At 36.6% G+C, this 13,773-nt stretch overlaps 1 protein-coding gene across 2 annotated transcripts in view; it reads right to left on the reverse strand.

Annotated features, from left to right (window-relative positions):
• Positions 1-5,944: 5,944 nt before the first annotated feature.
• Positions 5,945-13,773, reverse strand: part of RETREG1 (reticulophagy regulator 1) — a 143,344-nt gene continuing 135,515 nt past the window's right edge. For both annotated transcript variants that reach the window (XM_030813924.1, XM_003263176.3), the window contains 4 exons: positions 11,977-12,114; positions 10,930-10,994; positions 10,558-10,684; positions 5,945-8,126 (listed from right to left, as the gene is read on the reverse strand). In XM_030813924.1, the coding sequence (XP_030669784.1) occupies positions 7,633-8,126; positions 10,558-10,684; positions 10,930-10,994; positions 11,977-12,114 (824 nt within the window). In that variant the 3' untranslated portion in view covers positions 5,945-7,632. The remainder of the gene's footprint in view (positions 8,127-10,557; positions 10,685-10,929; positions 10,995-11,976; positions 12,115-13,773) is intronic.

Raw genomic sequence — 13,773 nt, forward strand, 5'->3', positions numbered from 1 at the left:
GTGAGCCGAGATCGCGCCACTGCACTCCAGCCTGGGCAACAGAGCAAGATTCCGTCTCAAAAGAAAAAGAAAACGTGAACTTCAAATGCTTGGGGAGGTCATAGATTTCATCCACACAGCCTAGTTGAACCAGAGTCAGCCTTGTTACAGAGTCGAATGTTGCATGCTCAGAATCCAAGCTGCCAATAGAAAACCAAAAGAAGATGGCGCTTTTAAAAACCTTCCAGTGGCTTCCCTTGACTCAGTCAAACACCTTACTTTTTATTCTGCCAGGCTCTACCCTTCCCTCTGATGTCCTGCCACACTCCCTTCTCTACCCTGCTCACCCTATTTGAGTCGCAATGACACATTTGACGTTCTTCTAACAAGCACTTTAGTTGGTACTAAGTCAGAAATCCATTACTCTTCTGCTTGGAACATCCTTTTGCTGGTTTGCTGCCTTATTTTTTGGATCTCTGCCCAAATGCCTTTGTAAGAGAGGCTTATCCAAATCCACTTACCAAAAATAGTGCCTACCTTCCTAAGTCCTTACCAGGCATAACTTTTCACTAGCACTGTATTAGTTATCTACTACTCTGTATTAAATTACCCCTCAATTTAGCATCAAGCTTTATTTCAGTTTCTGTATGTCAGGCATTTGAGTGACTTAGCTGAGTGGTTCTAAGATCTCCTAAAATGTTGCAGTGAACATGCTGTCCAGGGCTAAAGTCATCTGAAAGTCTGACTGTATTTGACTGTGGCTGGAGAATCTCCCTTAAAGATGGTTCATTTACATAGCTGATAGCAAGAGGTTTTGGTTCCTTGACAAGTAGGCCTCTCCATAGGGCTGCTTGAGTGCAGCGGAAAGCCACATGAAATTCATAGACCTAGCGTTGGAAGTCACACACAGTCGTTTCCACAATGTGTTGTTACTTATGCAGGTCAGCCCTATTTAACCTAAGAAGGGCTTACATAAGGGCATGAATACCAGGAAGTGGGAGGTGGGGGGCAGGGTGGTTTTAAGGGATCATTGGGAGATCAGCTACCACTAGCATTTGTTGTTTGTCACTGATTTCCCAGGCTTAGCTCTGGACCCCAGGAAACCCCTCAATCTTGGGCAAACCAGGATGTCTAGTCACACTGCATGTTAGTCATCTGCGTCTAGATAGAACATAAGCTCCATGACAGCAAGCACTCCTTTGTTGTATACCCTAATGCAATAACAGTGCCAGCGGATCAACTGTTCAGTATTTGTTAAATGAATCTTTTGCAGTGCAAAAGTTAAGTCAGATGGTGATTTTTAGTTCTGAAAACTTACTTTGAAATTATCAGTATCTTTTAAAATAGCTGAGCCATCTGGATACTCACTTTGAGAAATGTAGCTAGTATTAGTTGTTAACTGGAATAAGCAAAGCAGATTTTGAAAACACTATTTTCAAGCTTCCCTAAAAAGTAAAGCAGAAGATGGCTATAAAAGTAAAAGAACTTCTGGTTTTACTTTTGCCCATTATCATTCTTATATGGCTCTTCCAGCATGTTCTTCAGGTCATTATTTCCTCCCTGCCTCCTCTAATCTATTTTCATGATCCTCCAATTTCAGCATCATTGAACTCTCCAGTTTCTTTACTTTTCTTCTTTAAAGGGGTATTGTTTCCTCCGCCATACTAATTTTCCAATGTACTGTTCTTCTGCAGTCTCCAGGATAACCTTACTGTTTCCCTGTAGCCCCCTCTACAGTAAATACAAGTAATCAGTAATTTTCCTGTAGCATTTTTTTCGTATGTCACTTTTTCTGTTCAAGAATAGTTGTCTGATGCCCATAAGATAAAGTTTAAATTCCTTTCGTGGCTTTCATATCTCCATAGTCTCTCCCACATGCTACATATTTTTTGTAATATTCTACTGGTTCTAAATTAAGGCATTCCTACTCTCAATAAGTTTTTTTATGACTTCTTAGGGATGATAAAAAATATTTACAGTTAACTAGCTGGATCTAGTACAATGAAATATAAAGGGCTAATGAGTCTTTAGGATAGAGAAATCTCATGCCATTAAAGAGATCAGAAAAGTTTTCATTAAGGAGTAGACATTTCAGATGGGTCCTAAAGGAGAAGATTGAGGACTCTGCAAGTGGAAAGGGAGGTGGAACAGGTAGAAGAAATATGGTGGAGGGAGGAAGATCAAGGACATATTTATGAAGAGTGTGTCTAGGTTGCATGAAGCTTAGGATGCAAACAAGGGAAAATGAGACTAGAGAGAGCCATGATATCATTGGCAAAAGACTGGATTCTTGTGTTTACTGTTCATGCTTCCTTTGGTGGATAGTCACAAAATGTTTCAGCTTATATGGCATCAGGAATAGATGTGGGCCTTGAGTAGATCCAGCAGCAGTATCTGGAACTAATTGGAGAAAAAACAAAAGAGTAGGTCTACAGCCAATACCTCCTTGGTAAATGCAAGGGACTGTTGAGTAAAATCTCTGCAGCACATCCTCAGCACTCTCAATGTGTCTAACCTCTGCTGACAGTACTGCTATCAAAAAAAATTACCAAATTGATCACTCTGAGGAATTTAAACTAAGATCACTGATATAGTTTGGATGTTGTCCCCACTCATATCTCATGTCAAAATGTAATCCCAATGTTGGAAGCAGGGCCTGGTGGGAGTGATTGGATCATGGGTGTGAATTTCTCTTGAATGGTTCAGCACCATCCCCTTGGTGCTGTTCCTGCGACAGTGAGTTCTCTCAAGGTGTGGTTGTTTAAAAGTGTGTATCACCTCCCCCCTTGCTCTCTCTTGCTTCTGATTTTGGCATGTGAGCCGCCTGCTCCCACTTTGCCTTCTGCCTTGAGTAAAAGCTCCCTGAGGTCTCTCCAGAAGCAGAGGCCACCATGCTTTCTGTACAGCCTGCAGAACCCTGAGCCAATTAAATCTCATATAAATTACCCAGTCTCAGGTATTTCTTTATAGCAATGTGAGAATGGAGTAATACAACCACCTATGACAAAGAAAATTAATTTGAAAGTATTGAAAATTAGAATTCCTTCTGTATATCATGACATAGCCCTTAAAATAGTTCACGTAATTCTCAAACTACTAGAGTTATGGTGCACCCTGTAACAGTGACACACTGTACACACAGTAACATGGTTCTTGTTTCAGTCTTGGAAGACTTTGGGATATTCATCCTTGATAATTACATGCTTTAAAATAAAAGCTAATAAAGTTGCCTTCAAGTCAGTTTGTATGCCGATCACAATATTCTCTTGTGACAAAATTACTGCTGTTCACATTCCTATATTGCAGTGGCACCTTGGTTTCTAAAAGGAAGGCTACAAAGGGGAGTGGGTTGGTTGAGGGTAACCTTTGGTGGGGGTAGCAAATACTGAAATATAAAAACTAACGTACACTTATCACATGGTTTACAGTTTCTGTGAATGCTGTGTTCATGAAAACGTTAAGTCTTGTGAGAGATTTTCAATCCCCAATTGTCTTGGCTGTCTACATATGCAAAGTCTTCTCTTAATTTAATAAGGAATTGAAATTTACAGCAAAGCCTGTTTACACAGCATTTAAAACAGTATAGATCAACTGGTTTCTGCAGTCTTTGAAAAAAGAAAAAGATATATAAAATAATATCAGTATTAAATACTTAGTGAAATTCTATTAAACTACTTAAAATTATGATCGCTGTTAATGTATCAAAAAACGAAACCAATATACTAGTATGATACATTAGAAAGAGAATAGGCTTTGGGGTCCGGCTGGCTTTTTCCCTGACTAGCTATGTGACCTTGGACAATTTATTTACCCTGTTCTTTGGCAAAATGTTCTTAATACCACTTAACTGTAGAGTCGTGAGGATTAAACAGGATCCTGTTTTCTATGTCTTAGATCAAGAGTTCGCATACTTTTCCCGTAAAGGGCCAGAGAGTAAATATGCTTTGTAGGCCTGGGTTCTCTGTCACAACTAATCAGCTTCATTGTTATAGCATAAAAGCAGCCATAGACAATACATAAACAAATGAGCATAGCTGTGTTCTAATTAAACATTATTCACAGATGCCGAAAATTGATTTTCATTTATTCTCATGTCACAAAATAGTCTTCTGATTTTTTTCAACTACTTCAAGATGTAAAAAATCATTCTTAGCTTGCAGCCCCTACAAAAACAGGTAGCAGGCCAGATTTGGCCCATGGGCCATAGTCTGCCAATCCTAGCCTTAAGACACTTAATCCTTGTAACACTCTGTGAAGTAAATGGTACTATATTTTTATTTTGTAGATGAGGTAAATAGGTATGGAGTTATTAGGTGACTTTCTCAGAGTCCCATAGCTAGTAGGTGTTATAACCATAAAAATTACTATTATAGAACCTTACGCTTGGTCCACAGAATCAACTGAAATAGTAGACATTTTTGCAACACTTCCATCCATTAATTCTACAAGGATTTCTTGCACTATGAGGCTGATACAGTGCTAGACCCATTAAAAGAACCTTATGGTTCTTGTAAGCTGTTCCTTGTTGATTGCCTCTGTTTTAATGTTTAAAAGAATAGCTCAGTTGAAACATAGGCAGGAAAAAAATCAGTATCTTGGTTTTATGCAGCCTTTCCACAGACACACCTGCCCCCAACGTGCTTCAGATACTTTTTTTCATTCACTCTCTAAACATCTGTGTGTGATAAGGTAAGTATTAACTTCCCTATTTAATGTTTGGGGAAACAGGATGGGGCTTGGGGATGTTGTATGACTTTGACACTGTGTCTTAGAGCCATAATATTAACATCAGAACCAGAACTCATATTTTCAACATCTTTCTTAGTACAAATGCTACAGTGGAAATGGAGGAATAATACACAGAAATATAGCTCTGAGGCTTTCTAATTTCATCATGATACAAATGATCTAAGACAACAGTAGTTCAGTAAACGTTTTCAGAATAATTTCCTATCTTGCAGTGAACACAGCTGGAGCAGTGTAAAGAAGTATACCCATCTAGATTATTAAAAGTTTTCCTAATATTTTATTAAAGTGGGAAGCAGGCAGTTAAAAAAAAATCCCTTTTGAAGCTATGTAGGGTAAGAAAAAAACAAAGGTATTTCAGAATGAGAATATTCAAGCCTGGATTGATCTTCCAAAGCGACCTTCAACTTCTTGAGCACTGCTTTATTGCTTCAGATTAAGATACATTCTCAGTGTATGCTATTGCCATTGTGTGATTTTGCTCAGTACTTTCTACAGGAAGTAAGCAAAACTTTTCTACAGCTTTCAGTTTTAAAAATATATATCCATAGTTCACATCTTAAGTACTTCAGTCCACTTAGATTTTACAAACCACTCATTATCAGTTCTTTCAGATGTTGGGGAAATATTGCTATTTATATTCTCATAGTAAAGGGCATGCAGTCGTCTACTACACTGGATCAATCACAGATGAAATGTATCTGCTACTTCATCTTTCAAAACCAGAAATAATGACCCCCCCACCACCAAAACACACATATACACAAACGAGAACCTTCAACATCCTTGTGTTTGTTTGAATTAATAGTTGTGAGAAAGTACCATTATTGTATTGTGTAAGTGTGTAGTCACACAGTCATACACAAATAATATTAAAATTCATACATAGCTATAATGCTGCTGTCCCTAGAGAGCTGGCATGTCTCCTCGATGGTGGTGAGAGCACATTTTTCTACCTACCAACTTCCTCCCATCCTTACAGCCCTTTTAATTTGTAGTTATTAACATTTTATTCTCGATTTATTGTTCATACCATCACAGATTTATCAGCCCTTGAGTTCATCTTCCTGTAAGGTCACCTAGTGACTTATATTCTTTAATTACTTGGATTATTTAACTTTTTTTCTCCTCAGTGAAGAAATGGAAATGACCTTTAATTTTTCTACTTTATAACCAAGAATATTGTTTTAAAGAAAGAAACATAACACATAAAAAAGAATACTGGTAACGACTATTTTATAAATATGTAACTGTATTTTTCTTCCTGTCCAGAAACTGTTATTGAATAAAATTCAGGTATATTCCTCCAAAACCCACACAGTTCAGAGATTTTCAAACACCAGGTTTCCATTTGTATTAAAATTGGCAAGATAATGAAGGCACAGGCTCACTTTGTATCAATAAAGGACATCAAACACAGTCATGAGGCACTAATAACATAAGCAATCACAAAAAGCAAGTGTTCAAAGTCTTCAGTAATTCTTCTCCCTTTAACATTTGGCAAAACTCAGTCCAGATATTTTAATACCTCAGAAAGAAATAAATAAGAGTAGCTACATTAAAATGTCAGATTACTTATAATTAGTCTTTAGAAATATAAGGGATAAAATGAAAGGAAGAGAACACAGATTTTCTATATTCTTGGATTATCCTTCCTTTCTGAGGGTCTCAGATGTCTCCATGCATCTGCCAAAATGCCAGCTGTACCTGAAGATTTAAGAGATTTTTGGTAGTTGCTGGCATGGTCCCTCGACACTTAAAGTTTATATCACAAAAACAAAACTAGCTTGGTTTCAGCTCTTTAGTCCTTGGTTAAAAACCATAAATCAAATTTGGTTATTTAAAAGTGATCTTAAAAAGTTTAAAGGAAAATATATATATTCTATCTTCCCAATAAGAAACAGATTTCATATTTATACTTAAATGGCAAATAAATATATTTTAAAGCCAAGCAAGTTCCTCTCCTCTATACAGACTAAGAAAACAGAGTTATTATATCTTTATTGCTGATGATCACATCACTCATATCAAGAACTAGTTTCACAATTTTAGGAGACTTTTTTCATGACATAATATAAAAGATAAGGGTCGAACTTAAGTCTGAGCAGGCAGAATAGAGCTGTGCTCCCAACATCCCTATCACAAACATATGACGAATGAACAACAAAACAACTGAATCTGTTTACGTCATAACCATTGTCTATGTGATACACAACTGCTTGCTTTCTATGGGTTAATACCACCCAGTGCAAGACTAGAGATGGCAGTCAATGGAGCATGCTGCTTTACAAATAAGCCCAAGTCTACAACTGCAGAAATAACATGGAAATGTTTCAGTCTATCCAGAGTACTTAAATATACTTTTAAACTTTTCCTAAGAAATTAATTTTGATAGTATTTCCCAAGTCCTTCAACTAAGATACCTTGATAATTTCGGTCTTTTTTACATCAAAATCTATCAGTTGAAAAAAAAAAATTTCCAGGTATTAGGAATAAGGAAGCTGATAACAGCATGTATTCACAATTAATTGTTAATATTTTTCAATAAGTTACAATAAATGTTTTGCATGCTTGAAAAACTGTAAAGAAAAAGAATATAGGAGGATTTTAATAGTTTGGTTTTTGTTTTTTTTTTTTGCTTTAAAAACAACCCCTAATATTTATCTCTGACAACACAGTGGTGTGTATAAAGTTCATTTCCATGCTTGTTACACAAAAATAATGATCAGAAATACCAATCTACCAGTGTCAGCTGTTATATATACAATTAATTCACTGCAGGAGGGAAAATAAAACAAATCTAAAGTAATCATTAAAGCTTACAGTTCAATTTTTTTTTCCTTTTTTTTTTTCTCGTTTGAAATTTTTTTGGTGTTTTTTGTGCTCTGTTGCAAGCCAATTCCTAGATTAATGGCCTCCAAGTAGATTTGAAAGGAAACCTGAAGACTTCTTATTCTGCTGTGCTTCTGCTTCCTGGTCTTGTGTAAGTCCCAATTCACTCTCAATTTGATCCAGCTCTGACTGGTCAAGTAGTTCAAAGTCATCACCTTCTTCAGTGTCTGTGTCCTCTTCTGGGGTGGGGGCAGCCTGAGAAAGTGCTTGCTGCACACCCTCTAACTGGTCTTTGATAGCTGCAGTCACTGCAGCTGTGATGACATCCCCAGCCAGGTTGCTCATCAAGTGAAAGGTTTGGTCACTGTTCAGAGGAAGGGTGAGACCAGCTGCCGATTGCGTCTCTTTGCTTGGTCTGTGACTACTGTCCAACCATTCCTTCTTTCTCTTGAGCTCAGTGGGCAAACCAAGACTTACTTCATCTTCGTCATTTGTTCCCATGCCATTTTCTAGAGATGGAAAATCTGAAAGATCTCTAGAGAAAACTTCCTCACTAGGTCGGTCAAGATCTGTGAAATGGATAACAGGAGTTCAGACTTAAGCACCATGACAAGTTTCAAATAAAAGTGCTGTCTAAAGATATCTGACTTTAATCTGAACCCTCTGGCAACCCTGGCATTCATCTAGCCTCCTGGGTCAACGTGAATCAATTTAACCACATACTGAACTCCTCCTAGTCCTGCAACACTTTCTCCACAGGGACACAAATACTACACATCCCTCTCCGTATTTAGCTTTCCTCTTAAGCACAAAACGGTGTATTTACGACTTAACATTCACCTTTGTCTGATATTAGCTTAAGGTTTTGACTAAAGTTTAAGCATTTACTATAAAAATTCCCCATCCTGCTCCTAGGGTGGGAATTATCTTATCTAAGCCAATGAGTATACACGTACATGAAATTTAAAATACTATAATAGGAAGTTTCCTTGGGTTTTGGTTAATATTATCCAGCCTCAGCATTTTCATACATAGAGATCTATTTCAGTGTCTGTAATCTGTGTTTGTTTTAAGCAATGAAAAGAAGATATATATTCCATATAGCCCAAGAGTTTATGGAAACATTTGGCTCTCTATAACTATAGCTGAAACTGACCATACCAAGATTTAGGACATTTGAAAGCAATGTCACATTAGAAGGCTGATAGATTTTATTGTTTTTACCTTTCACATAAAATCTTTTAATATAACAGTTAACTCCCTGCAACAGTGATTTGAAATCTTCAATTAATGAAAAGCCTTATATGTGGCTTGGATTATTATTGTCTCTTTTGTTGAATAAATCTGAGAGATGGGATGCTTAAGAACAAGGTACTTGTTATTCTTGTTCTTTAAAATATGACCTCAAATTGTAGGTACTGAAAGCTTCTAGAGCTTGAATGACCTTCAGCGATGCTCTTGTTTTAATTTAAAGGTGTGGAAATTGAGATCCACAAAAATTATGTCACCTGTTCAAGGTCATAAAGTTAGGTAATGAGAAAGACAAGACTCCACTTGGGTCTTCCACCTTCCAAACCCATCTTCTTTCAAACACTGCACAGCCTCCCTCCCTCCTTCCTTTAAAAACAGAAAATGTCTTTTTGGAACATAAGTATAAAATAGTTCATTCACCCTCCTCCTTTATAATCTGCTCATATGTTCAGTATATGGCCAAAAGAAGGTAATCCAGTGAGACTAACAAAAGTTAAGTTACTGTACAAGTATTGACTGTCAATTTAAATTTTGGATATAATTTGCATTATAAAGAATACTGTGCTGTCCTGTTTTTAATTGTACTTATTATAAACAAAGAATATACTGGATAAAGAAAATGTGGTGCACATACACCATGGAATACTATGCAGCCATACAAAGGAATGAGATCATGTCCTTTGCAAGGACATGGATAGAGCTGGAAGCCATTATCCTCGGCAAATTAACACAGGAACAGAAAACCAAACACTGCCTGATCTCATTTGTAAGTGGGACTTGAATAATGAGAACACATAGACACAATGGTGGGGAACAGCACACACTGGGGCCTGTCATAGGGTTGGGGGTGGGAGGAGGGAGAGCATCAAGAAAAACAGCTAATCGATGCTGGGCTTAATACCTAGGTGATGGGATGCAAACCACCATGGCACATGTTGACCTGTGTAACAGATCTGCACATCCTGCACATGTTCCCCTGAACTTAAAAGTCAGAAACAAAAATAAAAATAAAAAGCTTTTTTAGCTTTGAAGACAAATGTGAGAAATTCCGGAGTCAGCTTTGGACTCAGGGAACTTGACGTCCATACTTCAGCCCCTTTTAATGAGGACTAGGCCTAAATGTGTAGGATTAGCATCTATCTTTCTCTCCCACATTATCGCTTAGGACATCTCAAACACATTTCAGGAGGTAATTTTTCTAATTTTTGATTATTTTGTTTTCACAATAAAGGCAAATTTGGACATTGACTGATTTAGATTTTTTTCCCTCTTACTTTTTAAAAAACAGCTTTTGATAATTCATGCACCAAAAAAACACACCCATCTAAGGTATACAATTCAGTGTTTTTTAGTATATTCACAAAGCTGTACAAGCAGCATCACTATCTAATTCTAGAACACTTTCATCACTCTAAAAAGAAATGCATACCAATTAACAGTCACTCAGTATTCCCTCCATCAGTCCATAGCAGCCACTAACTTAATTTCCCTTTATATAGACTTGCTTTCTCTAGGCATTTCATATAAATGGAATTATACAGTATGTGGCATTTTGTGTCTGGCTTCTTAGCATGTTTTCAAGGTTCATCCATGTTGTAGCAAGTATCAGTACTTCATTTTTATAGCCAAGTAATATTCTACTGTATAGATATGGTGGTAACATGTTATTTACCCATTCAGTATTTGACAGAAGTTAAATAGTTTTGTATGCACTCATAAAAATAAATGTATCCAGAAATATTAGCATACCGTCAGAAGTGTCTGTCTGTGGAGTGTATCCTTCCGAAAGGTTGAAGGTCCCATTATCAGTCCAGGATACCTCTGAGACGTCTGTGTCAGACACAGATAACTCTTTGGCAGCAACCGTGAGGCTAATCTGTGTTAATATAAATAAATACCAGCAACACATTTTAAACTACTGAAGGGAATATTTTGAAAAATCCATACGAACCCCCACAATGATAGAGTAATAAAAACCAAATGGATATTTTTATTTTGAAATCATTCAGTCATCTTACAGAAATATGAGGATTTTATTAGGAAGATCATTCAGCTTTGTATATGTAAATACATTTACAGTCAAACCACACAGGAACAAATTGAAAACTAAACAAAAAATACCTTAGGACAAAGAGCTGAAAAGTCTAATTCACTGTCATCTTTGTGACTTTTTTCTTTATCTGCTTCTGTTGAGGAAAAATTTGGAAGCTTTCAGTTTCCTAGCCAACTCAGACATAGTGCATTTATTTCATTATGTATTCTTACCCCACATTTCTCATATTCTCCAAATACAAATATATATTTCTCATATTCTCAACTACAAATATAATTAAATGTTTGCACATAACAAGCTTCACATATTTGCAAAGGAAATGATCCACATTAGTGGCTCTCTTAATATTGTCTCTGAAACAGCAAAAGCATCCTCAGGGGCCATGGGCTGGGTTTTACTATGTGGTAGGCATGCGATTGGTGGGTCATTATGTGTTGTCATGCAGGTAGAGGCTTACTAGGAGTGTGAAGACGTAGGCTTGAATCAGGGCGACGGCGATTTCAAGGATTGTTAATAGGATCAAGATTACGAAAATGATGGAGGTTGTGGGTAGGTTAATAGTTGATAGTGCTAATATGGCTGCTCTGATTAAGTGTATTAGTAGATGGCCTCCTCCCTGGGAACTTTTTAGAAATGCAGATTCTCAGGCCCTACCCTAGACCGACTGAATCAGAAACTCTGGGCTGGGGCCTAGCAATCTATCCTTTAATAAGCCCTCCACGTGACTCCGATACGTTCTAGTTTGAGAACCTATAAGGTCATAAGCCAAGTTAAAAAGTAAGAGATGATTATATTGGCTTTTCCTGTATTTTCTTTTTTTTGTGATAGTCCAACCCGAAATAAAACTAAGTAAATCATAAGTAGCACAATAAAGAGTGTTGAAGCCTTTTCTTTCTCCCCGATACTGTGGATTAAAAAGTCTATTTAATTGTATATTTGAAAAAAGAAGGAAAGCCTAAATAGGAAAAGGATATATATAACTTTGAGGGAGATTAGCTTTAATAATATTTAGTAAAAAGCTAAAAGTATCCTCAAATGTATTAAAGGAATTTCCTAAAAATAGCTCGCTAATGTCTCATTTCATGCATAGAATCTAAAATATAAACTTTACCTACCAGATCTCTCACGTTTCTTCTGATTAATATATTCTCCAATTCCAAAATCCAGTTTCAGCAGAACTGACTTAATTTTGCTGTATATTTTTTGTCCAATATCATTACATTTAAACAATGGACACAAAAATGCACACAGTACTGAAAGAAGAAAGAGAGTAGAGGTAAAATGCCTTTCCTTTCAAAAGGCTATGTACATTTCAGTATTTCACAAAATACTACATTTCTTTACTGAAAAACTTAAGTTTTTTTTAAGGGAAATGCCTCTGTGAAATAAGTTTATAATTTCTATTCTCTTTCTGTAAGGTAAACATTTTCTGCCACCACCCACAAACACACACATGCATACCCACTCTCACACAATGCTCACAGTCATTGTTTCCAGGTGCAGTTAGATCAACTCCCTCCTTTCAATCCTCTCAAAATTTATAGAAAAATTACATGCCTTCCAGACAACAGTCCTGGTTTAACTGTGTTTATTCAATGCCATTTCACCATGGGAAAGTTATTAGCCTCTCATCAATAATATTAGGATAGTAACATTATTTCTTGGGGTTGTTGTGAAGCATAAATGAGATCAATGCAAACCATCTGAATAATGCCTTGCCCAAATTATTCTTTTTATTCCCCAGTCCTCTTCTCCTTTACCTCCTAAACAATGTCATCATGAGGCTGATGTTATATATGACTTCTTTTGGGGAGAATGGATTTGAGCTCTGACCATGTGCCATTTGCATTATGCATTAAGAATACAAAAAGAAGCAAAGATTGCCACACTCTAAGTATTGTATTCCTAATATTTATTTCTTTGTTCTTTTTAGGAAGTGTCCTGTATTATATTTTAAAATAGGAGCTACAGACTCAAATGTCTCTAGAGGCCAAGAAATTGTAAGAAAAATTGGAAAATATGGGGGTACGTTAAGTGGGGAGTGCCTGCCCCATCGAAAGGTAGCAGTGCCAGATCATAGTTTTCAGGTGGAGAAAATCCATACTTTTTAATGACATTTTTGAGTGATCATTGATGTGTAATAAAATACATGTATTTAAATTGTACAATTTGATAAATTTTGACATATGCATACAACTAAGAAACCATCACCATAATCAAGACAGTGAACATGTCTACCACCCCCAGAAGTTTTCTCATGTTTTCATTCATCCTTCCCTCTAGTCTCTTGCCTCTTCTCCCTGCCCCCACCCACCTCATCCCCAGGCAACCACTGATCTGCTTTGTCACTAAAGATTGTTTGAATTTTCTAGAATAATATATAAATGGAATCACACTCTTTCATCTGGCTTTGTCTACTCGGTCTAATTATTTTGAGATTTCTCTTTAGTGTTGTATGTATCAATTTTTAGTGCTAAGTAGTAATCCCTTATATGGATATACCACAGTTTGCTTACCCATTCATCCAATTGATGGATGTATGGATTATATTCTGCTTTTGGCTACTACAAATAAATCTGTTATAAACATTTATGTCTTTGTACTTTCATTTCTTTTGGGTAAGTACCTAGTTGTGGGATAGCTTTGTCATGTAGCAGTTTTTAAGAAACTGCCAAACTGTTATCCAAAGTGATTTTAACATTCTACCTACCCCACAACAGTATATGAGAATTCCACTTGCTCTGCATCCCTCCTAATACTTGATATGGTCAGTATTTTTAATTTTAGCCATTCTGGTAGAGATGCAATGGTATTTCATTGTGGTTTTAATTATTTTTTTGAGCCAAAGAACATGCACGAAGACAAAGGTGTTGGTGTGTTTTTGGGAGGTGGGGCATACAGCTTTATGCATA

The sequence above is a fragment of the Nomascus leucogenys genome, chromosome 6 (genome assembly GCF_006542625.1).
Source record: "Nomascus leucogenys isolate Asia chromosome 6, Asia_NLE_v1, whole genome shotgun sequence".
Classification (NCBI taxonomy): Eukaryota; Metazoa; Chordata; class Mammalia; order Primates; family Hylobatidae; genus Nomascus; species Nomascus leucogenys.